The following is a 27,217-nucleotide window of genomic DNA, read 5'->3' as shown; positions in this document are numbered from 1 at the left end:
ATGTAATCAAATGAAAGTTCTCTACAAACATTCAATTGTAATCAAATGAAAATTGTCTTTTAACGAAGATGTTCTATTGCTGAAGTGTTAGCCTGCAGTCTTTGCTGGGTTTGCTGGGGGTGGGATAAATGATTGTGTAAAAAAAGGCGGAGGGATATTGTTTCGGCGTTGTCCGTCCGTCTTTCTGTCCGTCCGGAGCCATATCTTGGAAGTGCTTTGGCGGATTTCATTGAAACTTGGTATGAGTATATATGGATAAGTTGATGATGCACGCCAGATGTAAACCATCTGTTAATAACAGAGTTATGGCCCTATGTATCTTGAAAAAATGCTTTTTTGAGTGTCAAATATAACACTTTTGTGTCCAGAAGCATATTGGCGGGGGATATCAATTCAACAAATTATCTTGTTGCAGGTGCACTACTATGAAGATGGCAATGTTCAGTTGGTTAGTTCTAAAGACGTTAAAGAGACCATTAATATATCAGTAAGTAGATGTAAGGGCACTATTAGCCGTTCATTTGAACTTTATGGTTTTAATGTTATGCTTTTTTGATCACTCTGTGTTTCACATCTGTGTTTATGTGCTGTGGGTCTTGAACTTTTTGGCTTCGTAACACTATAGAGGCCCAATCTTGGTGAGACTTGTTAAAATATTTATGTTGACAATATCTAGACAAACTTTGAATCTGGGTTGTGTGTGTCGAACAAGTAGGTCACCATGCAAATCTTATACAACCTTGTTACCCCCTTAAAGCCACAATCTTGATGAAACATGTTCAGAATGTTCTTTTTCACATTTAATATCTAGGGTAGTATAAATATGGGTATAGGTCATCCTAAAAGTAGGTCACCATGCCAAATCTGAGACTAACTCATTATCATTTTAGAATCTAAATTTGTAAGATTCAAACTTCATGAAACCATTTTTTAATCTGATTCATGTGCGTCCAAAAACTAGGTCTCCGTGTCAAATCTTTGAAAAACATTTATAATTTAATACCTACCAATCAGATCAACATTAATAAAGCCAAATGTCCAAAATCAAGATCTGAAGGTCTAATCTTAGAAAAACCTTGTTACCACTCTAGATGTCACATTTACGCCCCAATCTCCCTGAAACTTGGTAGGAATGTTTATCTTGACAATATCTACGCTAAGTTGGGTCAGTGAGTTCAAAAGCTAGGTTACAACCTCAAATCTGAAAAAATCTTTTTGCCACTCGAAAGCCACATTAAATGATCCAGAGCCACATTAAATGATCCAGAGCCACATTAAATGATCCAGAGCCACATTAAATGATCCAGAGCCACATTAAATGATCCAATCTTGGTAAAACTTTGTCAGAATGTTTTACCTTTTACTCTTCAGATTCATGATGTTTTTTATGCAACTCTTAACTTATTAAGGAAATGCAGTGATTGTTGAGATCTATAGAGGATAGTTTTACCATGCGTGTTTGCGTTGGAAACATTATAATCAAGTATTATTAGAATGCGTGTTTGAATGTTTACCAAGTACACTGTACACAGTCATGGCACATTGACAAGTTGTTTATCTCTATTGAACTATTAAAGCAATCAGATTGTGGTATTAATTATATCCATACACATTTTCAGCATCTGCTGTCCAATTGTGATGAATAGTAAGTGATTTTCTTTCAGAATGAACAACAAATGGCAAAGGAGTTTGTCAAACTTGTGGAGAAGGCCGAGCGCGAGTATCAGGTAGAAACCATATCCTTGTTGTTGTCCCCTACCGGTGAAACGGGAGGGGACTTATGGTTTGCGCTCTGTCAGTGTGTCAGTCTGTCTGTCACTCTGTCCGTCACACTTTTTAGCTTGGTTGCAGAGAAAGCCCGAGGTATTGTCATAGCCAGCTCGTCGTCCGCCGTAGGCGTCATTCTAAAACCTTAACATTGGCTCTAAAATCAAAGTGCTTTCACCTACAACTTTGAAACTTCATATGTAGATGCACCTTGATGAGTTCTACACGCCACACCCATTTTTAGGTCACTAGGTCAAAGGTCAAGGTCACTGTGACCTCTAATATAAAACTTAAACATAGGCTCTAAAATCAAAGTGCTTCCACCTACAACTTTGAAACTTCATATGTAGATGCACCTTGATGAGTTCTACACGCCACACCCATTTTTTGGTCACTAGGCCAAACGTTAAGGTCACTGTGACCTCTAAAAAAAAAAAAAAAAAAAAATTCTGACAAGCTTTCGCTGCCGAGTGTAGCACCCGTTATGCGGTGCTCTTGTTTGGATCCTGCGATAACTTTAAAAGTTCTTCATATTTTTTTTTGGAGCTGCACTCTTGGGAAACAAGGCTGAATGCATGCGAGTAAAGTGTCGTAGCTGTTAAGCCTGTGCAGTCAGCAGGCTAATCAGGGATGACACTTTCTGTTTAGACAGAATTATCATTTACAAAATACTTCATTTAAACTCATAATTCCATCAGAGTGGGAAGTGTCGTCCCATATTAGCCAGTGTGGTCTGACCAGACTATTCTGGGTGACACATTTTTCGCATGCTTTAAGCCCCCTTTTCTCAGAACATGGCTCATTTGTATTCGGAAGTTAATTTTGAGCAAATGTATAAAAAAAAAAATCAACTGTATGCATTATTGTTTTAACAGTGCTAAACCACCTACTCATGTTACATCAATAATTCGAAGTTGTAGTTTGTATGATTAATCCTTCCCCACTCAGAAGCAAGGTGAAAATGGCTTTATCCAACTAGCATATAACCAGACAAGTCTGCGAGTAACAGTCTGTTCAAGTTCTTGGCTGTTTGTTGCTAATTAGTACTTGATGGTTGGCAATGAATCCTTTTAAGCTTGAATCTACTTTGAATGGTCTTAAATTTAATTTGATTTTATAAGGAACTACAGATGTGTCAAAAAGAGTACTCTGAGTGGAAAAGGGTTAAACAAACGTGTGTGACTGGTAAAAAACCCCAACTGTTTCATGTCATAAGTTTTTCAAGTATATCAAACAGGGGTGTCAATTGTCCGGATTATTCCGAAAATCCGGATTTGAGCTGTCCAGGGGCCCGTCTTATCAAACATCGTACGACCTTCTCACCTTAAGATGCATTTTTCGAAGCACCATATATACGTAACCGTCACATTTATAATTACTTTTGTTGAACATTTCAATTCATTTCCAAAGTAGCTGTTAAAGGGGCCTTTTCACAGATTTCGTCATTTTTTAACTTATTCATTAAATGCTTTATATCGATAAATGTAAACATTGGATTGTAAAAGCTCCAGTAAAAAATCAAGAATAAAATTTAAAAAAGGAATAGAACATTGCCCGGACTGGGTTTCGAACCAGTGACCCCTGGAGTCCTGCCAGAGTCCTGAAGTAAAAACGCTTTAGCCAACTGAGCTATTCCGCCGAGTACACATACGTGTCGTATTTTATACCTTATATAAGCAATCTTCGTAGTTTCACAAAATTTAACGACAAAAACAGAACTCTCCAAATTATTCAATCGTTTTGCGTTGCAACGCTTTATAATTTTTAGGTTTTAAAATCGTCAAAAGATGCATATAATGGCTATATTAGACCATGGTAAATGTTCAGTATTACTGTTTCCTCACAAATATCATAACTAAAACGAAAATGTGCGATTCTGAAACAATTTTTTTTTCAATTTTGTCAATTTACCAAAGCGTGAAAAGATTCCTTTAAGTATCCTATATATTTGAAACATACAGATCATTATCACTTATATTTTAAAATTACAAAATTCAATCGTAAGTTAACATGTTCATACGATCTTTGATAAGACGGACCCCAGGGTTGTAGTAAAATGAATTGCAACGAGATAGACTAAAAGAAGAACAATAAGTAAGGGCTCAGGGAAGGGGGCTCTACCTTCTATCCCCTTGGGAACCTGCGGCCTTAGAATCCCAGTCTAATTTTCCGGATTTCAAATGCGGGACAATTGACACCCCTGATGTAATTGGTTAAACGATTGCACATCATTATGTGAGAACGTCCACGTGTATATTTTTGCCCATTACAGACAGCAATTACTGAGAACTACTCGACCATGAGTGAAACCACATTCAAGGCCTTGCGTCGTCAACTGCCGGTTACCCGCTCTAAAATTGACTGGAACAAAATATTAGGCTACAAAGTGGGAACCGCACTGTCGGCCCAGAACAAGAACTGACCCCATGTCTGCTGTGCTTAGCTATGATATGATAACTCATAGACTTTGATTGCTGTTCCTTTTAGATATGAAATGATGTTTGTCATGTCTTTCTGTCAATCTTGGTCATATGTTGCATTTGGATGGTGTCCACTGGAAGGTGTTTTCTAGTTATGAAAATGAATTTATTTGGTTCAAATTTTTTTTATGTAGAAGAGTATAAGTAGTGCTGTCTTAACACTTGTACACATACTTTCAGATTAATGAGCAAGTTTTTATTTTTCGGTAATAATTAATAGCTTGTGTATAATAACTTTTTTTTCTCAAGACATTCTCATAGATTATTCTCATAGATAAATAACCAGTAATAAATGTTCTTGCCGTCTGTATGTTTCTGCAGTTTGTATGAATTAGAGAAAATTTCCAAATCTATAATTCTTTAATGAATTAAACAACACCAATTGTATTGTTCCTGATAAATATTTATTAAGCATTTAATAGTTTTTTGTGGATTGGTTATCTTTGTCAGCTTGTGTTTCTACTGAAATGAGGATTTGACTTTAATACAAACAGTTTTAAACCACCCTTCCTAAAATCCTTAAGTGCAATTATTGCAATTGAAATATATATTTGCATATTGTTCATATGGCACAATATTATTTGAAGCACATAGGTTAAACGAGATAGTGGCTTGAAGCCAATGTTCAATAATGAATGTCTATGTTTTGCAATGTTGCGGTGATTTCAATATTTTCATGGTGTGATGATGTGTTGAAAACAATAAGACATTTTATAACAACTGTGTAATTTATTTTCTTCTCTTTACCAATTATTACTATATGTAGTTGTAATACGTGTTTCTGTATTTGTTTATGTGTTGTACCTCTGATTTATCGTCTCAGTTATGGGTTCAATTACCGGTACCATACGCATCTTGATTTCCAGTAAAACCATCCAGTCATAAAGTGCTATTACAATTTTTGAGTTGTTTATTTCTAAGTTTTCTTCAATTTGAGTGAGTCTTTTCATATAAAGTGGTATGTCGACACTACACTTAGTTACGATGAAGTGACTATAGTTGTACAAATGGGGATGATGTGAAGAAGTATGTTAGAGTGTTTGTTAAACTACTTCATAGCGACCATTTTGCCTGATAGCAGAAATACTGTTTAACGATTGATTGAACTGTAATAATATAATTTATTGTTAATTGTTTTTGGAAAATTCATAAAAACAAATATGAAGAACTGAACTGAAACAATAAGATACACGTGGTGTGGTCTTGCATAGATGTCCAATAGCGCCTTCTCTAATACCCTGTTCTTTATTTATTGACCCGAGCTCTTAGAAAACCAGGCTGATGCACGGGAATAAGGTGTCGTCCCAGATTAGCATGTGCAGTCGGCAGAGAAGAATCGGGCACAACACTTTCTGCCTTTATGGTATTTGTCTGTTAAGGAAGTCTCTTCTGAGCATAGTGTTGTCCCTGATTAGCCTGGTACTGAATAGGCTAATCTGGGATGACATTATGCATGTGCATTAAGCCCTGTTTTCCCAGAACGAGGTCTTATTGGGTATCAATTTGTTCATCTTTTTAACTGTTATTCATAGAATGTTGTCTTTTGAATCATTGACAATTTGAAGAATATTCAAGTACAAGTCAAACTGCTGTATAGGCATGGTTGATTGAAAGATTCTTTTCAAGGGTGAATGAATACATTTTAAATCTATTATGTACTTGATATATGCAAAAATAAAATACCTATGTATATTGGTACAACCTTGTTTTTCTGTTGTTGTTCACAATTCTGATGCTCAACAATGCAAAAAATGAGGTAGAATATGAGCCTTTAGATGTTTTTCACTTTTATGCCCCCATTCAAAGAAGAGGGGGTATATTGTTTTGCTGGATATCTGTTGGTCTGTCTGTCAGTAGATCAGTTCGTTCCAATCAATAACTCGTCAAAGAATTGACTGATTGGCTTGATACTTCATATGTGCATTGGCCTTGGACAGTTGATGACCCCTGTTGGAATTGGGGTCACTAGGTCAAAGGTCAAGTTCACTGTCACAATAAGTGAAAATCATTTCCGATCAATAACTCATCAAGGAATAGACCAATTGGCTTGATAGTTCACATGTGCATTGGCCTTGAACAGTAGATGACCCCTATTGAAATTTAGGGTTACTAGTTCAAAGCCCTGTTTGAGGGAGCCATATGTCTGCGACTGCGGAACTCTTGTTGTATTTTTTTGTTTTTTTTTTGTAATGAACAGTATGTCAGTCATACAATAGATTACCCTATAAGTCTTCCAGGAAAAGCTGATTTACCAGTACTAACTGCACGTATGCCAGTAAACAACTACTGTTCACGTTGAATCTAAAGGTATGTTATGGTTTTAGAAATAACTTCATGTCTTATCTGCCCACAAGTTACGTGACTGGTCCAATCCACCAACCAACAAGTTACGTGACTGGTCTAATCCACCCACAAGTTACGTGACTGATCTAATCCACCCACAAGTTACGCGACTGGTCTAATCCGTCCACAAGTTATGTGACTGGTCTAATCCAACCACAAGTAACATGACTGGTCTAATCCACCCACAAGTTGGGTTACTGGTCTTATCCACCCAAAAGTTACATGACTGGTCAAATCCACCCACAAGTTACATGACTGGTCTAATCAAACCACAAGTTACCTGACTAGCCTAATCCACCCACAAGTTTTCGACTGGTCAAATCCACCCAAAAGTAACATGACTGGTCAAATCCAACCACAAGTTATATGACTGGTCTAATCCAACCACACGTTACCTGACTGGTCTAATCCACCCACAAGTTTTCGACTGGTCAAATCCACCCAAAAGTTACATGACTGGTCAAATCCACCCACAAGTAACATGACTGGTCTAATCCACCCACAAGTTGGGTTACTGGTCTTATCCACCCAAGTTACATGACTGGTCAAATCCACCCACAAGTTACATGACTGGTCTAATCCAACCACAAGTTACCTGACTGGCCTAATCCACCAACAAGTTTTCGACTGGTCAAATCCACCCAACAGTTACATGACTGGTCTAATCCACCCACAAGCTACCTGACTTGTCTAATCCAACCACAAGTTACCTGACTGGTCTAATCCAACCACAAGTTACATGACTGGTCAAATCCACCCACAAGTAACATGACTGGTCTAATCCACTCACAAGTTACCTGACTGGTCTAATCCACCCACAAGTTACCTGACTGGTCAAATCCACCCACAAGTTACATGACTGGTCTAATCCACTCATAAGTTACCTGACTGGTCTAATCCACCCACAAGTTTTCGACTGGTCAAATCCACCCAAAAGTTATATGACTGGTCTAATCCACCCACAAGCTACCTGACTTGTCTAATCCAACCACAAGTTACCTGACTGGTCTTATCCAACCACAAGTTACGTGACTGGTCAAATCCACCCACAAGTAACATGACTGGTCTCATCCATCCACAAGTTACGTGACTGGTCTAATCCACCCACAAGTTTTCGACTGGTCCAATCCACCCACAAGTTACATGACTGGTGTAATCCACCCACAAGTTATGTGACTGGTCTAATCCATCTGCAAGTTACATGACTTGTCAAATCCACCCACAAGTTATGTGACTAGTTTAATCCACCCACAAGTTATGTGACTGGTCTAATCCAAACACTAGTTACATGACTGGTCCAATCCACCCAGTTACATGACTGGTCTAATCCACCCCAAGTTATGTGACTGGTCTAATCCACCCACAAGTTACATGACTGATCTACTCCACCCACCAGTTACGTGACACAAGTTATGTGACTGGTCCATTCCACCCACAAGTTGGGTTATTGGTCTAATCCACCCAAATTTTATGTGACTGGTCCATTCCACCCACAAGTTACGTGACTGGTCTAATTCACAAACAAGTTACATGACTGGTCTAATCCACAACAAGTTACGTGACTGGTCTAATCCACCCACAAGTTACGTGACTGGTCTTATTCACAAACAATTTACATGACTGGTCTAATCCACCCCATAAGTTATGTGTTTGGTCTAATACACCCACAAGTTATGTGACTGGTCTAATCCATCTGCAAGTTACATGACTGGTCCAATCCACCCACAAGTTGGGTTACTGGTCTTATCCACCCACAAGTTACGTGACTGGTCTAATTCACAAACAAGTTACATGACTGGTCTAATCAACCCACAAGTTACTTGACTGGTCTAATTCACAAACAAGTAACATGACTGGTCTAATCCACCATTAAGTTACGTGACTGGTCTAATCCACCCACAAGTTAGGCGACTGGTCTTATCCACCCACAAGTTACGTGACTGGTCTAATCCACCCACAAGTTATGTGACTGGTCTAATCCATCTGCAAGTTACATGACTGGTCAAATCCACCCACAAGTTATGTGACTGGTCTAATCCACCAACAAGTTACCTGACAAGGCAGGAATAGAACTCAGGATCTTATTTGATTTCATGTAGTGCTCTACCTAGGGAGCCATTCAGGATTTGTTTGATGTATAAATAACTATGTGTATTATAATTTCAATTGATAAAAAAAATAATGTCAAAACAATTATCTGGGGAAAAAACTTTGAAACAAGGCGTGTCATAATTACACTTTCCTTAAAACCATATGTCTAAAGCTAGCCATTTTATGGTCAAGTATGACTTTTGACCTTTAAGGCATATGGATGTTAAACATGACACGTCGTCTTACTATGGTGTTGTTTCAAATTCCATTGTTGAATGGCAAAGGTAAAGCAAAGACAGAAAATTTCGCACAGACCCACAGACAGAGGGACAAAACAACTGCTACATGCAGCCTTTTTCAATGGGGGCATAAAAGGCGGAGGCAAAAATTTTAGATTCAATTAATTTTATATACAAATTTTTATAAACACAATATTAATTTATTGTACAAAAGAGAACTACTTATAGTAGGAGCAGTCTAACAGTTAATACAATTTATTTAATGATTAATTTGACATGTGATTGAAGATAAACATCACAATTTAAGTGGTTTATACTTTGAATCAGTTATAGCACTAATAAATAACTTCCTAGGTAAAACAATTTCTATGGTATTGTTTGAAATGTTCACATATTTGTTCTGAAATTGGATATGAGCTCTGACAACTGCAAATAGCAGATTGCCATCACACATTTTCTTGCATACCAGTTAAATGACTAGATTATCATTATAATACAGTACATAATTCAATTTCATAAAATATGGCACAGATCAGTTCACATTTAACCCTCCCCCCGAAAGTTAAATTTAATTTAAGACCTTTCTTACTGTATTCAAGTTTTAAAGGCTTCAATTCCAATCCTTAGATACTGATAAGAAGTAAACAGCATAAAACCTGAACAGACTGCGAGTTACTCACAGGCTCTTCTGGTTTTATGCTGTTTGCACATAGCCATTTTCACTTTGCTTCTGAGTGGGAATAGGTTCATTCAGGTGCCTTTGAAATCAACTCCCAGTTAGTTATTTGTAGAAATACATATTTCTATCACTAAATTGGTAATGATTGTTTTCACAATAGCTAAGTTCGAGTATTTGTAAATCAATACATTACATGCAAGCATGTGCATTTATAAACACAAGTACAAAGCTTTACATTCAAGCAATAAAATAGTTAAGTAACAAGACTATAACTTTTCACTATCACAAATATACAAATATATCTACCAGGATTTTTGTTTAAAATCTAAATTAAATTATAGAACAGAACAAAAGAGAAATATATGAGTTGTACATAGTACATCGTCAGTCTTAACCAAGTTATATAACGGTATACATACCAAAAGGTCATGTAAAAAGGAAATGATTACACAGTAATATGTAATGTTATACATGACAGTGATGGAAAACCATGGTATTAAAACAAAACATTATTGTGCATACATGCCATAATTTTTCAGACCAATTCCGGGACATTGAGTTAAATTGTCCGGGACTTTTTCCGATTTTCCGGGGCATGTATAAAATGTAGCGATATTTATAGACATATGCATTTTTGGTACGTTTTTTTTTGTTTCGCATCGTTAATTGCAAAAGTTCGGAAGCCTATCCGAAATACACTTGATCTATTAACGTCAAATAAAACATTACTACTTCCGTTACTAGATACAAGCCACGAGTTTTCAGTGTAAGCGTTCTAAACATAGATTGTGACGTCACTGCGTTATTGTTATTAAGACCTGTGTGTAAGACCTTTTTTACTCAACTTCTTTGTCGGTTAAACGTGCGAACATAAACTGCTTTTAATTTTTTACTCAGCGATGTTGGACTTCAGATGTGTGAACAACTATCCTTTGCCCTTACGCAGCGGGAAATAATGACGTAGTAGATTAAAGTCAATTAACAACCACATTAAACAATGCCGCCTTTTCGGTTTGACCGCGAACGTGAGACAATCGATATGGTAATGGGACCCCTGCTTATTGATCGATTTTGACACGTAGCGTAGTCTGCCTATTTGGGTAGGCATTGTCATGGAGACGCTGCAGATATACACAGATTCGAGGTGCAGTTAAGCCTAAGATAAGGTACATGTATATATGGATTTCGTAAATTCCGGGACATTTGACAGATTTCCGGGACAGCGGGACAAGTTCTTCATTTCCGGGACTGTCACGGACAATCCGGGATGTATGGCATGTATGATTGTGACATGGTGGTAATCGGTTATTATGTTGTTAATATTTATCAAAAATAAACCAAATTGTAAAGTGAATTATCTTACACATACTATGTAGATTAATTATTAATTTGCTTATAATTATGATAGATACCACACATTTTTTCATGTCTAAAATATGGCATCAAATTTAACAATCAGGCACGCCTGTTTCACATCTGAATACAAATAATTTTTTTTTATTGTACATGTATAGAATAAATGTGAGAAATAACACAACAAATACTACATGTATATAGATCATTATGCTAAGAATACAAAAATAGATTGCATAGATTAAATACAGCAACAAATTTAACACTCAAACAATAACGCAAGACTCATCCTTGAGAAAAAAAACCTGCTCATGAATTTATCTCTATTTTTTACACACTTCAATAGTATTGAAAAAAATAATACTCTACAAGGAAACTTAACAAGTGTAAAGCTACATAATGTCATGTAATTTCTCCGCACATTGCAATTTATTTCCGAACATTTAGTCGACTCTTGAGCGAGGTGCAGCTCCCCTGAACCGTGACAAGACGAAGGGTGTGGCAGCCATTGCAAGGATGGCTATGCCCAGGACAGGGCGGTAGAATATCCAGCCGATAGCGATGATGGTGAGAGATAGGGAGACGGACAGGCTCATGTTCATCAGACACACGCCCAGCGCAATGATGTCACGCACAATCGGCAACCAGTCAACTGATGAAATAACAGAAAGTGTTTTAAGGAATCAGCAAACTGATAAAGTAACACATAAATTGTGTTTAGAAACAGCATACAATTACACATACATTGTGTTAATAAATTATTCAATTGATGAAATAACAAGTAAAATTGTGTCAAGAACCCATTCAGGTGATGAAATAACACATGAATTGTGTTTAGAAACCAGAATACTTATAAAATAACACATAAATTGTATTAATAAACCATTCAACTGATCAAACATTACATAAATTGTGTTTAGAAAACCAGTGACTTGCACAATAACACATATATTGTGTTAGAAACTGGTCAACTAATAAACAAGGGCTGTTTGTAAAACATGCATGCCCCCCATATGGGCTGTCAGTTGTAGTGGCAGCCATTGCGTGAATACGTTTTGTGTCACTGTGACCTTGACCTTTGACCTAGTGACCTGAAAATCAATAGGGGTCATCTGCCAGTCATGATCAATGTACCTATGAAGTTTTATGATCCTAGACCTTATTATTCTTGAGTTATCATCAGGAAACCATTTCACTGTTTCGAGCCACTGTGAACTTGACCTTTGACCTAGTGACCTGAAAATCAATAGGGGTCATCTGCCAGTCATGATCAATCTACCTATGAAGTTTCATGATCCTAGCCGTAAGCATTCTTGAGTTATCATTCGGAAACAGTTTTACTAATTTGAGTCACTGTGACCTTGACCTTTGACCTAGTGACCTGAAAATCAATAGGGGTCATCTGCCAGTCATTATCAATGTGCCTATGAAGTTTCATGATCCTAGGAGTAAGCATTCTTGAGTTATCATCTGGAACCCATTTTACTGTTTCGAGTCACTGTGACCTTTGACCTAGTGACCTGAAAATCAATAGGGGTCATTTGCCAGTCATGATCAATGAACCTGTGAAGTTTCATGATCCTAGGTGTAAGCATTCTTGAGTTATCATCCGGAAACCATTTTACTATTTCCAGTCACTGTGACCTTGACCTTTGACCTAGTGACCTGAAAATTGATAGGGGTCATCTGCCGGTCATGATCAATGTACCTATGAAGTTTCATGATCCTAGCCGTAAGCATTCTTGAGTTATCATCCGGAAACCATTTTACTATTTCCAGTCACTGTGACCTTTGACCTAGTGACCTGAAAATCAATAGGGGTCATTTGCCAGTCATGATCAATGAACCTATGAAGTTTCATGATCCTAGGTGTAAGCATTCTTGAGTTATCATCCGGAAACCATTTTACTATTTCCAGTCACTGTGACCTTGACCTTTGACCTAGTGACCTGAAAATCAATAGTCATGATCAATGTACCTATGAAGTTTCATGATCCTAGGCCTAAGCGTTCATGAGTTATCATCTCGAAACCATCTGGTGGACGGACCGACCGACGGACAGACTGAATGACATGTGCAAAACAATATACCCCCTCTTGGAAGGGGGGTATAAATATTACCAACATGGTGTTAAGTAACCAGTTATTGGACACAAGAGGGCAGCAGGCCCTATATGCCTAGAGAAAGGAACTGAACTGGTCTGAACAGGTATTTTACACAAAGTTTGATATAAATAAAAAAATTGTGCCAACACCTGCAAGCATTTTTTAAACAAACCACAATCATTTGATAAATATACATTAGACCCATTGTTAACAACCAATTCATAGACTTAAGATCAAAGAATAGACTGAGATTGAGAAAAATATGTTCAGATGCAAATATGTTTAAATATAAACTTGCTACCACTGGTGATAATGTTCTCAACAAAATGAAGAAGGATGTGGATAGAGGCATTTAATTCAAAATTTGATATTGAAGTATGAGAATTGTTTGGTGAATAAGGACATAAATATATGGGTCGTGCTCTGTGAAAAGAGAGTTTAATGCATGTGCTTAAAGTGTCGTCCCAGATTAGCCTGTGCAGTCCGATACCTTCGCTTTTATTATATTTTCTTTTTCAAAAGAATGTCTCTTATTACCACAAATCAAGTTTAGGGGGAAAGTGTCATCCCTGATTAGCCTGTGCGGACTGCACAGGCTAATCTGAGACGACACTTTACGCACATGCATTAAAGCCCTTGTCCACAGAGCAAGGCCTATATACAATTTTGTGTAATGGTCTGAGCATGTTTCATCCCAGCTTTGTAATTCTCCCACGCCCTAATCCCAGCCCTGTAATGCTCGCACGCCCTAGCACCTAATCCCAGCCCTGTAATTCTCCCACGCCCTAATCCCAGCCCTGTAATTCTCCCACGCCCTTATCCCAGCCCTGTAATGCTCGCACGCCCTAGCACCTAATCCCAGCCCAGTAATTATCCCACGCCCTAATCCCAGCCCTGTAATTCTCGCACACCCTAGCACATCATCCCAGCCCTGTAATTCTCGCACACCCTAGCACCTCATCCCAGCCCTGTAATTCTCCCACGCCCTAGCACCTCATCCCAGCCCTGTAATTCTCACAAGCCCTAGCACATCATCCCAGCCCTGTTATTCTCCCACACCCTAGCACCTCATCCCAGCCCTGTAATTCTCGCAAGCCCTAGCACCTCATCCCAGCCCTGTAATTCTCGCAACCCCTATCACCTCATCCAAGCCCTGTAATTCTCGCAAGCCCTAGCACCTTATCCCAGCCCTGTAATTCTCACAAGCCCTAGCACCTCATCCCAGCCCTGTTATTCTCCCACACCCTAGCACCTCATCCCAGCCCTGTTATTCTCCCACACCCTAGCACCTCATCCCAGCCCTGTAATTCTTCCATGCCCTAGCACCTCATCCCAGCCCTGTAATTCTTACACGCCCTAGCACCTCATCCCAGCCCTGTAATTCTCCCACGCCCTAGCACCTTATCCCAGCCCTGTAATTCTCCCATGCCCTAGCACCTCATCCCAGCCCTGTAATTCTCCCACGCCCTAGCACCTTATCCCAGCCCTGTAATTTTCCCATGCCCTAGCACCTCATCCCAGCCCTGTAATTCTTACATGCCCTAGCACCTCATCCCAGCCCTGTAATTCTCCCACACCCTAGCACCTCATCCCAGCCCTGTAATTCTCCCATGCCCTAGCACCTAATCCCAGCTCTGTAACTCTTACATGCCCTAGCACCTCATCCCAGCCCTGTAATTCTGCGGACTGCACAGGCTAATCTGGGACGACACTTTACGCACATGCATTAAACACCTTGTCCACAGAGCAAGGCCCATATACAATTTTGTGTAATGGTCTGAGCATGTTTCATCCCAGCTTTGTAATTCTCCCACGCCCTAATCCCAGCCCTGTAATGCTCGCACGCCCTAGCACTTAATCCCAGCCCTGTAATTCTCCCACGCCCTAATCCCAGCCCTGTAATGCTCGCACGTCCTAGCACATCATCCCAGCCCTGTAATTCTCCCACGCCCTAATCCCAGCCCTGTAAATCTCCCACGCCCTTATCCCAGCCCTGTAATGCTCGCAGCCCAGTAATTATCCCACGCCCTAATCCCAGCCCTGTAATTCTCACATGCCCTAGCACCGCATCCCAGCCCTGTAATTCTCCCACACCCTAGCACCTCATCCCAGCCCTGTAATTCTCACAAGCCCTAGCACCTCATCCCAGCCCTGTTATTCTCCCACACCCTAGCACCTCATCCCAGCCCTGTAATTCTCGCAAGCCCTAGCACCTCATCCCAGCCCTGTAATTCTCACAAGCCCTAGCACCTCATCCCAGCCCTGTAATTCTCCCACGCCCTAGCACCTCATCCCAGCCCTGTAATTCTCCCACGCTCTAGCACCTTATCCCAGCCCTGTAATTCTCCCAATTCTAGCACCTCATCCCAGCCCTGTAATTCTCCCAAGCCCTAGCACCTTATCCCAGCCCTGTAATTCTCCCATGCCCTAGCACCTCATCCCAGCCCTGTAATTCTTACATGCCCTAGCACCTCATCCCAGCCCTGTAATTCTCCCACACCCTAGCACCTCATCCCAGCCCTGTAATTCTCCCATGCCCTAGCACCTCATCCCAGCCCTGTAATTCTTACATGCCCTAGCACCTCATCCCAGCCCTGTAATTCTTTCTTACATGCCCTAGCACCTTATCTCAGCCCTGTAATTCTTACATGCCCTAGCACCTCATCCCAGCCCTGTAATTCTCACAAGCCCTAGCACCTCATCCCAGCCCTGTTATTCTCCCACACCCTAGCACCTCATCCCAGCCCTGTAATTCTCGCAAGCCCTAGCACCTCATCCCAGCCCTGTAATTCTCACAAGCCCTAGCACCTCATCCCAGCCCTGTAATTCTCCCACGCCCTAGCACCTCATCCCAGCCCTGTAATTCTCCCACGCTCTAGCACCTTATCCCAGCCCTGTAATTCTCCCAATTCTAGCACCTCATCCCAGCCCTGTAATTCTCCCAAGCCCTAGCACCTTATCCCAGCCCTGTAATTCTCCCATGCCCTAGCACCTCATCCCAGCCCTGTAATTCTTACATGCCCTAGCACCTCATCCCAGCCCTGTAATTCTCCCACACCCTAGCACCTCATCCCAGCCCTGTAATTCTCCCATGCCCTAGCACCTCATCCCAGCCCTGTAATTCTTACATGCCCTAGCACCTCATCCCAGCCCTGTAATTCTTTCTTACATGCCCTAGCACCTTATCTCAGCCCTGTAATTCTTACATGCCCTAGCACCTCATCCCAGCCCTGTAACTCTCGCACGCCCTAGCACCTTATCTCAGCCCTATAATTCTCGCACGCCCTAGCACCTACCCAGCGTGGTGACGATGCTGGTGAGGCAAGAGAACCCGATGAACATCATCAGCCAGCCGATGCTGCGCAGCGCCCACGTCATCATCGTGTTCTGCATCTTCTCACGGCCAAACATTTCCTGCAGAGCATAGGAAAAATGGCATTTATATTTCTAGTGTCAAGTAAAAAGGTGAATCATTTATCTAAGCAATTAACCATTTCAGGTTAATTTTGTAATGGCTGAGTCAAAGTTTTGGATATGCAAACGTCTACAATAATTCCTTACTTTTTGACTTAATGTATTATGGTTAAAAAATACTGTTAATTCTAAAGTTTTAACTTTAAGTATGGGTTGTGTTTGATTGCTTTTCTGTCCCAAGGAAAATAAAATCGTTTTTTTACCTTGGCAGAGAGACTTCCAAAGTAGAGCATCTCTAATGTATCCCCAGATACTGTCTGGTAAGGAAGCAATTTTGATCCCACCTGCCGTGCTACAATGCTTACCTAAATAATAAAGATTGAAGGGTTTACAGTTATGAGCCTCGCTCTGGGAAAATGGGGTTTAAAGTGTTGTCCATGATAAGCCTGAGCAGTATGCACAGGCTAATCAAGGAAAAATCTGCCTAAATTGGATTTTTGCTAAGAAGAGAATTTCTTTAAACGAAAAACACCATACAGGCTGAAACTGTCATCCCTGATTAGCCTGTGCAGACTGCACAGGCTAATACGAGAAGAAACTGTACGCACCTGCATTAAGACCGGTTTTCGCATAGCAAGATATGTGTTTGCTTGGGTGACTCAGGCACATAAAAAAACTCAATTTTTTACTTACCAAAACAGAATAAGATATAATGTTATTATCTTTAGTCATTTTTAAATTCAACTCCAGTTGGTATAACAATTTTGACTCGTACAGACTTTTGTCTGTGTGTCAATTTGGCTTGCCTGCTTGTCAAATTTTTGCATCTGTGAGGCAATTTTGCTTGTCTGAATGTATCACCTTGAAAAGTTCAGGATAAGGAAGACATACAGAGAGACAAATTGACCTCCATTTCAGTATAACCCCTTTACTTTCTTGAGAAGGAAGGGGAGGGAAAAGAATAATCTTAAATGACAAAATAAACCATTCTGCTGTTTTTATATTCATTTAATAACAGACTGATACTTTGTCTGGGTAAGTTGGTTTTCAACAGTACTAAATGCACAATTTTCATTCTAGTATCTGAAAATTGTCAAAGATGAATAAGAGGTCGGTGGAGAAAGGCTGTATAAATAATTTATGACCCCACACAAGTTATGTGGAAGAAATGAAAATCAAACCCAAAAACCTTCGATTTGCATCACGTTGCTTTATAAATAACGATAACTACTCTGTGCAATAGACCTCCATGTTTATGAGTGGCACCCTGGGAAAACGGGGCTTAATCCATGTGTGCAAAGTGCAGTCCGCACAGGCTAATCAGGGACGACACTTTCCTCTTACAATGGACTTCTATTTAAAAGAGCCTTTAAATAAACAATTCTATTAAAGCAGAAAGTGTTGACTCTGGTCAGCCTATGCTTATCTGGGACAACACTTTACGCACATGCCAGCAACTCATATGCAAAATTAACAAATGTCCAGCACACTTTCATGAGATGCTAAATATACAGTAGAACTCACCTCATCAGGCGAGCCTAACAAGAGGGAGGGTCCACTACGGCCTGCATATTCAAACTTCACACGGACATCTCCGATCTGTAAACAAAACTCCCATACTGTATACTCATTATAATTCGTGGGACATTTATTTGAGCCAAGCTCTGTGAAAAGGGGTTTAAATGCATGTCAGTAAAGTTTCGTCCCAGATAAGCCTGTGCTGTCCGAACAAGCTAATCAGGGACGACACTTTCCGCCCAAACTAGATTTTTGCTAAGAAGAGACTTTCTTTAAGCAGAAAATATCATAAAAGCGGCAAGTGTTGCCCCTGATAAGCCTGTGCAGATTGCACAAACTATTCTAGGACAACACTTAAAGCACATGCAATAAACCCTTTTTTCACAGAGCACGGCCCATTTTTGTTCATTTCATGGGTTTACTGATCCAATGCTAACTTAACACAAACAAACCCGAAAATGACCGACGCAAATTATTTGTTTATCCAAAAGATCAGAAATCCAGAAATTTACGTTTCCGCAAAAGTGTTGATTTTTTTAAACAAAGATTTTGCAATACATTACAATGCCACAAATAAATAATGGGTAAATTTGGATTACATTAAGGCCCAGTATCAACACATATTGGTAAGACCTAGCCTTGATTTCTGGACATTTTTTTTAATGGAAGTTTCTTGTTGTTTGATTTTAAAACTTATGTAACATCACACAAATGTAATTATTGTGCTCACACGCAAGTTTCCTTAAATATAACAATTTTCTAAACAATATTTTGTTACGCTTAAAAGTGAGGTTATCGCTAATCTTTTTATCTCAGGTCAACTTTTTAAATATGAAAGAAAAAGTACATTTAAGAACGCCGTGGGGTAATAGATATGGTGTTCCCCTAGCAACCGGGTAGTGACAGGTTCAATCCCTACTGTGGGAACTTTCTTGAGATCTTCCACAAAAGAAACCACATACTTGTTCTAGGCCCAGGAAACGGACTCGAGAGTGTTAAAATAATCCTGAGCCTTTTGATGCAAAGGAGCTAAATAAGTTGGTTTAAACTAAACTAAAAAGTACCTATGCACAATGGGCTTACCTCTGGGTATAAGACATCTTGGCCGTGATAGAAGTAGTTGTCCTTTATTTTAACCCTGGAATCAACATGGGTGTTGCTAGGTGACAGAGTAACTGGCCGAAAGTTGTTGATCTGCCCTGTCAGACCTAAAATTGTGTTTTGATCAAGACTTGCCAAGTTAGTTTGTGAGTTGTTTTTACATATTCCAGCAGGATTGAATTTACTGAATATTTACTGGTTCTGTTAATGCATGATTAATACAAAAAGTACATGAGCTTTGCTTTTAATAATGCATTTATGTTGGCCACAGAGCAGTATTGACAAGAGTGGTATTTTATGTCCTTCAAACTGCCACAGTCATAACTTGTGAACTTAATTCAATGAAACCTTTATATGTCTGTATATATATGGGCTGTGCTCTGTGAAAAGGGGGTTTGATGCATATGCGTAAATTGTCGTCCCAGATGAGCCTGTGCAGTCCACACAGGCTAATCAGGGACGACACTTTCCGCTTTTATGATATTTTTTGTTACAAGAAAGTCTCTTTTTAGCAAAATTCAAGTTAAGGCGGAAAGTGTGGACCCTGATCAGCCTGTGCAGACTATATAGCCTGTGCAGACTATATATATGCAGTTGTCATTTTGTATGGATTTTTTTCTAAATAATTATAAAATGTGTTTAAGTGCAACAACAGTTTAACCGTCTGAGAGAAGGAATTCTCCAACATTGACATCTGTATTGAAAGAGGCCTCACGCACAGGCATTTCACTGCAAAGTGAAGAAAGCATCTTCATTATTACAAGTATACAGATTTAAGCCTTTCCCACTCAGAAGCTAAGTGAAAATGGCTATGTGCAAACAGCATAAAACCAGAACAGCCTGCAAGTAACTCGCAGTCTGTTCAGGTTTTATGCTGTTTGCTGCTCATCAGTATCTGAGGGTTGGAAATGAAGCCTTTAAAATTAGAATAAAGTAGGAGAGGTCTTTAATTAAATTTAACTTTCTAAGGGACTACAAATGTATCAAAATACGTATCAAAGTGGTAAAGGGTGAAAATGTAATTATGCATTTCATTATTAATACTTAAGTGTTAACACACCTGCAAATAAAGATATTTCAATAAACACATTAAATAAACAAAGAGCTAGCTGATCTAATATTTTTCAGATAAAAAAGGCATAATATTATACAAAATAGGGCAGAAATAACATTGTAACTATTAAAACATTTTTCTTACCTTGGATTTCTATGGTTAAAGGAGTCATCGAAGCCATTGCTGTGTATCACATTAGACTTCCAAACTTTGCCTGAAACATAAGTAACATATCACATTAGAACAATAACTTAGATTTCAAATTACTGGAATGACTTGCATGTTTTCATTTATTGTGCTATATTTATGATGATTTGGACCTTCAATTTTAATTAAATTTAAAGATGGATTTTTAGTACAGATCTATCACTAATCAACAATGATTACTAGTTAGTGTTTTTTTTTTGCTAATTTGTGTATAGGGTCAGGACCGTTTGGATTGAGAAAATCACATAATTTTGATTTACATTTTAAAATTTGTATATTTAACATTTTGCCAATTTTTTTTTTTAAATTAAGCATAAGTGTTTACAATCTTATATTAACTCAAGTTGGACTCATAGAGCTGAATAGGGAAATTAAGTAAATGCTGCATTTTAATTAAAAAAAAATGTTTTTGGAAACCTTCAATTTGGAATATTACGCAGCCATTTGATAACAAGAAACCGTCGGAGACGGGTGATGCTCCCCAAAGTGTTTTTTTTGTCACAATATTGCACTATCTATTCAGATAAAAGGAAACGTCTTGAGGGGCATAACTATGGACAAAATAATACGATGGATGGTTTAGCAACTTAAAATTTTCAAAGGGCCATAACTCTCTAAATAAATCCTCTAACCAGAACCCACAAATAACATGCGCATCTCCTTAAGGTAGTGAAGCTTCCCATAAAGTTTCATTGAATTCCGGTCATTAGTTGCTGAGAAATAGCCCGGACAAGAATTGCACTATATGTACAGTTAATGGAAAATTTCAAAGGGCCATAACTCTGTGAAAAATCATCCGACCAGAACCGGCTAATAATATGCACATCTCCTCTTGGTAGTGAAGCTTCCCATAAAGTTTAATTGAATTCCGGTCATTAATTGCTGAGAAATAGCCCGGACAAAAATTGTGCACGGACGGACGGACACACGCACAGACAGACGAAGCGGCGACTATATGCTCCCCCCAAAAATTTTGGGGGAGCATATAAATATACACTCTTTTTAACACCAGGTAAGTGGCAGACTAACAAGCTCAAATTGCACCAAAAAAACCCACTGCTGCCGTAATTACTCTATGTTTTCAGACAATCTAAGTTTTCGGACACCCCTTTTTTTAGCAAAAATAATTATTTTTCGTGACACTTAATTTTCGGACACACGGGTTTTCGTCCATAATTAATGTCTCTTAGTTTTCGGACAGTATATTTTACAGCACTATTTTACCAAATTTCGGTCCTGTTTTCGATATCTAATGACACTTCGATCATGGGGTTTTACAACCAGATTAACATCATAAAACATGGCACGTGCATGCCTAAGGGCAACGGACCATTACATTTGCGTTATTGGGTAAATAACCTTGTAAACCGGTATTAAACAATGGTTTCGCCCGATAGCATAAGCGTTATGACAAGCATCAGGGGTAGTGCCAATTAACAGTTCAATTATCTACCGCAATGGTACTACCCCTTCTCAGTAAAATAACTGTGACAAATACTAAACGCTTCAAAGTGTGATGCAACCCTATTGCAAGTTTTACGAACAATGGAAGGTGTTAGACAACAACTATTGGAAATGAACAAACAAAGAATTCACAGTTTGCTTTTTTGTGTGCATTAATTACAGGTTCATACTAGCGAGTATCGGTACATCACATGCTCATCTTTGAACTCGTTGGTCAAAGTACAACCTTGTAGTAACTTTCTGACAAATAAATTAAGCATTTAAAATTATTTAAAATGCAGTGCAAACATATAAAACTGTAATTTACACTTTACGGCATGGTATTTTACAAGCGTGTGCTATTACAGGTAGTCGTTGATACAATTGACGCTATTTTCGGACACTTCAATTTTCGACTCTAAGTTTTCGGACACCTGTATTTTGTGAATATTTTTCGTATCTAAGTTTTCGGACACATTAAGTAATTACGGTATATAGCAGAAAAGCAAACATATACTCACTGTAGGAGTAACTCTTCTCCACTCTTGTCTGTCCGTTCCCTTCGTCATACTTCCTTTGAAAATATACCATGGATCTTGAAAGTGACAGTATTAACAGAACAATTTGAATTGAGTGGAACTTGCAATATCAAAAGTTCAAGGGCCACCCAAGTGCAAGGTGCAACAAGACTATTGCCAAGCAATATATTTCCCCTACCTGCTCCACCATTGTCAGATATATATATAAATATATATATATTTTTTTTTTTAATATTTGTTGCCATAGCAACCAGAATTTTTGACGTTGGAACAAAATGAAATGACGTGCATAATCTCCTTATAGCCATCTATTCATGTTTCAAGTTTCATAAAAAATATTAAGAACTTTCAAAGTTATCGCAGGATCCAGAAAAGTGTGACAGACTCACAGACTGACAGACACACAGAGCGCAAACAATAAGTCCTCTCCGGTAAAACCGGTAGGGGACAATAAAATACTTACCAGTGTGGGAAAAGAGCCATGACCACAAAGAGTACAGGGTGCTGCCTGAAAGGGGTGGTATGGAAAGCTGGACCAGTCTTTTGACATTTTTTAATTTTAATCATTCTAGGGAATTTTTTAATAAGGTTTATAAGACTTTTTATCTGCCATTGGATTTTTGCAAAATCCATATTACATTTCTACACATTATCACATTTTTGTTTTTGAACAACCTAAAGAGAATGAGGGGGAACCAAAAAGGAGCAGGGTGCAGCACCCTTCTATTTCACTCTAAATCTTTCCCTATAGTTAAAAAGATTCAGGTTTTCTTCAGAGGTATATACTATAAACAATGTCATCTGAAAAGTATTTTGTATGGTGTAGGAGGGCTACAGTACAGCTCTTAGAAACAATTCCATTTACTGGTAAAAAAAATAACATCTGAATGGAATACTTCTGATACCAACTTTTCTGTCTCTTGTTCCTCCCACTGGTACATCTCAACAATGCGCTTTAGTTTCACTGCTCTAACTCGAATGTTGTATGTGCCATCTACCAGATCCTGAGTTGTAAAAAGACATTGGTTTACTACTGATAATGCTGATACTGCATTTGTACAGCAATGAAACAAGTTCACATGTTTCAATTTTGTTTTGAGAATGTAAAAAATACCATCCAAAGTTAATCTTGGTTGCATAATTTGGATCTGTATTAAATATTTAAGAGAAATCATTTTCCAACAATAAATGATGTTACTCTGCAGGACGCTTCAGAATTTCAAGTCTCTACCAAAGTCTCATCACCATTTATGATCACATGGTCTGGTAAAGACATACATATCTCTCAATTGGTTGTTGTCCGCTCATGTATTACTAAAACGTACGTTAAAAATACTTCAATGTACACTGGGCTCTTACAATACGCTTAAAGGCACCCAGCCATACTCCATTGTCCTTGTTGTGTATTTTCCATACTCAAGGTACTTTGTATTTAACTTAAAAGTACCCAGATCACTTTTACATATTATTTTGAGCCCACAATGACCAATCGAGCATAACTATCAGTAATACTGCCCAGCATTCAAATTCATAATTCTAGATGTGTTTATTTGACTTTACGCAGTTTAACTGTCTTTGTTCAAAGGCGAACAGATCTTTTCGGGGACTAAGAATGTAACAAAATAAGTTGCTATTAACCTGCTGAGTGTGAAGCTCCCCTGTAAGGTGAACCAGCTTTCCTGTATTCTCACTAGAGATCAGGTGTGCATTGGCCAGTGGAACAACAATACTCAGCCCTTCATCCAGGGATTTGGCTGTCTGCACTGCTCTGCCCTGACAATAAAATGGTCATGTTGTTACAAATATCCTATTTTGAAAACCAGGAACATAAACTTGTCTTGATATTTGTAATGTCAAAACGCATACTGAGCCCAACAAATAACATGTTTCCAACATAGTTCAAAACCTCTACCGTTTATTCATTCTATACTTGTCTTAAATGCTGTTATGGTATAGTATTTGAATTTTCACAAAAAAATGGCTGCGCCCAGAGGACGTCCTAACAAACTGCAAAGCGTGCAAAAAAACACTTTAACATATTGTACTCATAGTGAACCGAAGTTGAATGCTAAGAAAGACATTATAGAAAAGATCTTATACGATGACACCCATTATTATTTATTTTTAGGTCATTAAGAAAATTTAAGAATTATTTTCCAAAACTTAGTAGTAACATTAAGAATAAAATTTCAGAGTTAAGAATTCTTTTTGAAAATATGGTAGTAACGTTAAGAATTTTACATAACCTTATTAATGGTGGAAAGTGGTGTTGTTTGTGTTGCTACCACAGTTAAAATTGAATGATTTTCCTCATAAAAAGGCAATTATCCAATAAAGTAAAGTAACAATTGTTTGTCTTTTAAATCATTTATTTAATATATATGAAGGAGGTTTCTAGGCGCAAATGAATATTCCTTAAGTACCTCGAGTCTACCGTGTTGCAGTATACATCTTTTGTTCTAAAACACTAATGACCCTTAGAAATTAAACAAACAAGTAACACAGTTTTATGCATTTGAAGAGTCTTTCAACAGAAAATAGTAATGCAAATACGAACTGAAACTTATAAAAACTTCTAAGTTATTCCTTTGATAAAGGTTCATTTTACAGCTACTAAGCTTACCTCATTCCAAAATATGACACCAGAGGCCAGAAGAAGTAAGGCAGCGCCAATCAAAATTCCGATAAGACTCTGACCGATCCTTTCACAGAAATTTGGATTACGTTGATAAGTGACTCGTGTACGTCCACTTTCCATTCTAATTTCTATCCGAATCGTTTATCCGAAATAAAATATTACGTACTTTTTCACTGTATGAACATATAATGCAAATATGTCAGCATATGCGATCACGAAAAACACTGAATGTTATGTCGCATTTAACAAAATATCTGCTGTAACACGTTATCAAATTAAGTCATTGTCCAAAATAGCATTTTTTTAAGGGAAGTTTACTTTCTTTTTGTTTCGGATGTTGTCGTCACATAAATGGCAGAAATATACCACTTAGAATATTCGCAAAAAGGTTAACTTACACTAAAGTTTGAATCAACTATTAAAGCATTTCAAAATGCAGAGATTTTTTTCACATCAATGTCCTGTTGAACATTTTGCACTCATTAGAATATGAATCTCACTATATGCATAAAAATGCTAGTTTAAATGCATTCAATTCCTTTTTGAATTGAATGACAATTTTTTCCAGACAAACACGTTTTATAAGACCAATATGGGAACAAACTTTATGCACAACCCAAACAGCACAACGAGCAAAACCCCAACTAAATATTATGATACATCATATAATGGTAATTATCTCATTTTGCTTGAAATGTCTCATTTTTAAACTTATTGCCAAACATGGGATTTGCAACAGCATTCCATCTTGGCCCATTATGGTGCGCTGAAAGACAACATTATACATATTATTGGCCCCATACTGGGACTACATTTTCATGTTAATGTAGGCATAACGGTGAATCAAGTTATTTAAAAATCCTTCAAAGAAAGATAAAATTATAGAAATTTCAAACCCTATTTAAGTAAAAATTTGTGCTAAGTAATTTTGAGGCTATGGCAACTGCACATTAAAAACATGTATCACTTATGCGATGGTATTTATACATTGCCCTCTCCTGTTGTTAAAAACTGTCATCAATCAGAGGAATTAGAAACATTATTCATGAAGAATACGTTATCCTTAGAAAGTAATTGTTTTATGCAGTGACTTTAAACGTTTAAACTTAATGTATGGCAAGCAAAAGTCTTTCCGCAGTCAATTTCTGTAGTGCCCAAGTAATTTATTGAGCAGCAAGACCTTTTTTTGACAATAAAGTCCTTTAATTTGACTATTGAGTTCAATGTTTGACATTGATCTTTCTTGTGTGCAACATTCAGTCTGAACATTTATCTTGCTATTCCCATTTTGATGCTAAAGTGCTGTATTTCCAACTTTGTTCACAAAGTATTATTTTGGTTATGAAGATCGCCGTATAGAGCATTCAGGATACACACTGCCTCATAAATAACATAATTTGTGCCATGCTTTTTACAAATAATTCAATGCAGATATGATTTTCTTTCCATAAATTTATGTCCTTTTAAACCATAAGTTGGTTCTTTATCATTTTGTTTGCTCTATGTAAATTTGTCTTTAGACTTTTCTGACACATAAAAACTATAAATAAATCCCAAAGCTTAAGGTTGGTATTCACATTTTTTCCTGAGCAATTTTTGTAAATCAGTTTGAAATAATACACCAAAAACAACAAAACAAGCAAATTCGTTGAATTGATATCCCCCGCCAATATACTTCTGGACACACAAAGTTGTCTGGACATATGGATCCTCTTATCCATATATATATGCTCCTACCAAGTTTCAATGAAATCCGTCAAAGCACTTCCAAGATATGGCTCCAGACACACAAAAAAAGCATTTTTTCAAGATAAAAAGGGCCATAACTCCGTTATTATCCGAAGGCGTAAAATGCCATTTGGCGTGCATCATCCTCTTATCCATATATATACTCATACCAAGTTTCAATGAAATCCGCCAAAGCACTTCTAATATATGGCTTCGGACACAAAAAAGCATTTTTTTCAAGATACAAAGGGCCATAACTCCCGTTATTATCCGAAGGCGTACAATGCCATTTGGCGTGCATCATCCTCTTATCCATATATACACATGTATACTCATACCAAGTTTCAATGAAATCCGCCAAAGCACTTCCAATATATGGCTCCGGACACAAAAAGCATTTTTTTTTCAAGATACAAAGGGCCATAACTCCGTTATTAACAGATGGTGTACAATGCCATTTGGCGTGCATCATCATCTTATCCATATATATACTCATACCAAGTTTCAATGAAATCTGC

At 38.1% G+C, this 27,217-nt stretch overlaps 2 protein-coding genes across 2 annotated transcripts in view; one reads left to right on the top strand and one right to left on the bottom strand.

The window, feature by feature from the left end:
* The window catches only part of LOC127832474 (F-actin-capping protein subunit alpha-like), a 34,775-nt gene extending 28,822 nt beyond the window's left edge, over nt 1-5,953 (top strand). The window contains exons 8-10 of the mRNA XM_052357975.1: nt 416-487; nt 1,665-1,727; nt 4,040-5,953. Of these exons, the coding sequence (XP_052213935.1) occupies nt 416-487; nt 1,665-1,727; nt 4,040-4,189 (285 nt within the window). The 3' untranslated portion in view covers nt 4,190-5,953. The remainder of the gene's footprint in view (nt 1-415; nt 488-1,664; nt 1,728-4,039) is intronic.
* Nucleotides 5,954-9,069: 3,116 nt separating this feature from the next.
* Nucleotides 9,070-25,327, bottom strand: LOC127832468 (transmembrane protein 43-like). The gene is made up of 11 exons (XM_052357966.1): nt 24,957-25,327; nt 23,972-24,106; nt 23,243-23,337; nt 22,316-22,368; nt 20,289-20,358; nt 19,752-19,819; nt 19,073-19,197; nt 17,996-18,070; nt 16,735-16,836; nt 16,354-16,471; nt 9,070-11,604 (listed from the first exon to the last, which is right to left on the bottom strand). The coding sequence occupies exons 1-11, from the start codon at nt 25,089-25,091 to the stop codon at nt 11,396-11,398; spliced, it is 1,185 nt and encodes a 394-aa protein (XP_052213926.1). The 5' UTR covers nt 25,092-25,327; the 3' UTR covers nt 9,070-11,395.
* Nucleotides 25,328-27,217: the final 1,890 nt, after the last annotated feature.

This window comes from Dreissena polymorpha, chromosome 5 (genome assembly GCF_020536995.1).
Source record: "Dreissena polymorpha isolate Duluth1 chromosome 5, UMN_Dpol_1.0, whole genome shotgun sequence".
Taxonomy (NCBI): Eukaryota; Metazoa; Mollusca; class Bivalvia; order Myida; family Dreissenidae; genus Dreissena; species Dreissena polymorpha.
The sequence above is the reverse complement of the archived record's forward strand: the minus strand, read 5'-3'. Positions and strand labels throughout refer to the sequence as shown.

Bases quoted from the DNA above. Each gene is read 5' to 3' on its own strand.
- LOC127832468 (XM_052357966.1), bottom strand. From the start codon at position 25,091: ATGGAAAGTGGACGTACACGAGTCACTTATCAACGTAATCCAAATTTC. The intron at 19,198-19,751 runs GTTAAACTGTTG...ACACAATTTTAG, and splicing joins AGAATTCCTTCTCTCAGACG to GTCTGACAGGGCAGATCAAC. The intron at 16,472-16,734 runs GTAAAAAAACGA...TATGCTCTGCAG, and splicing joins TTGGAAGTCTCTCTGCCAAG to GAAATGTTTGGCCGTGAGAA.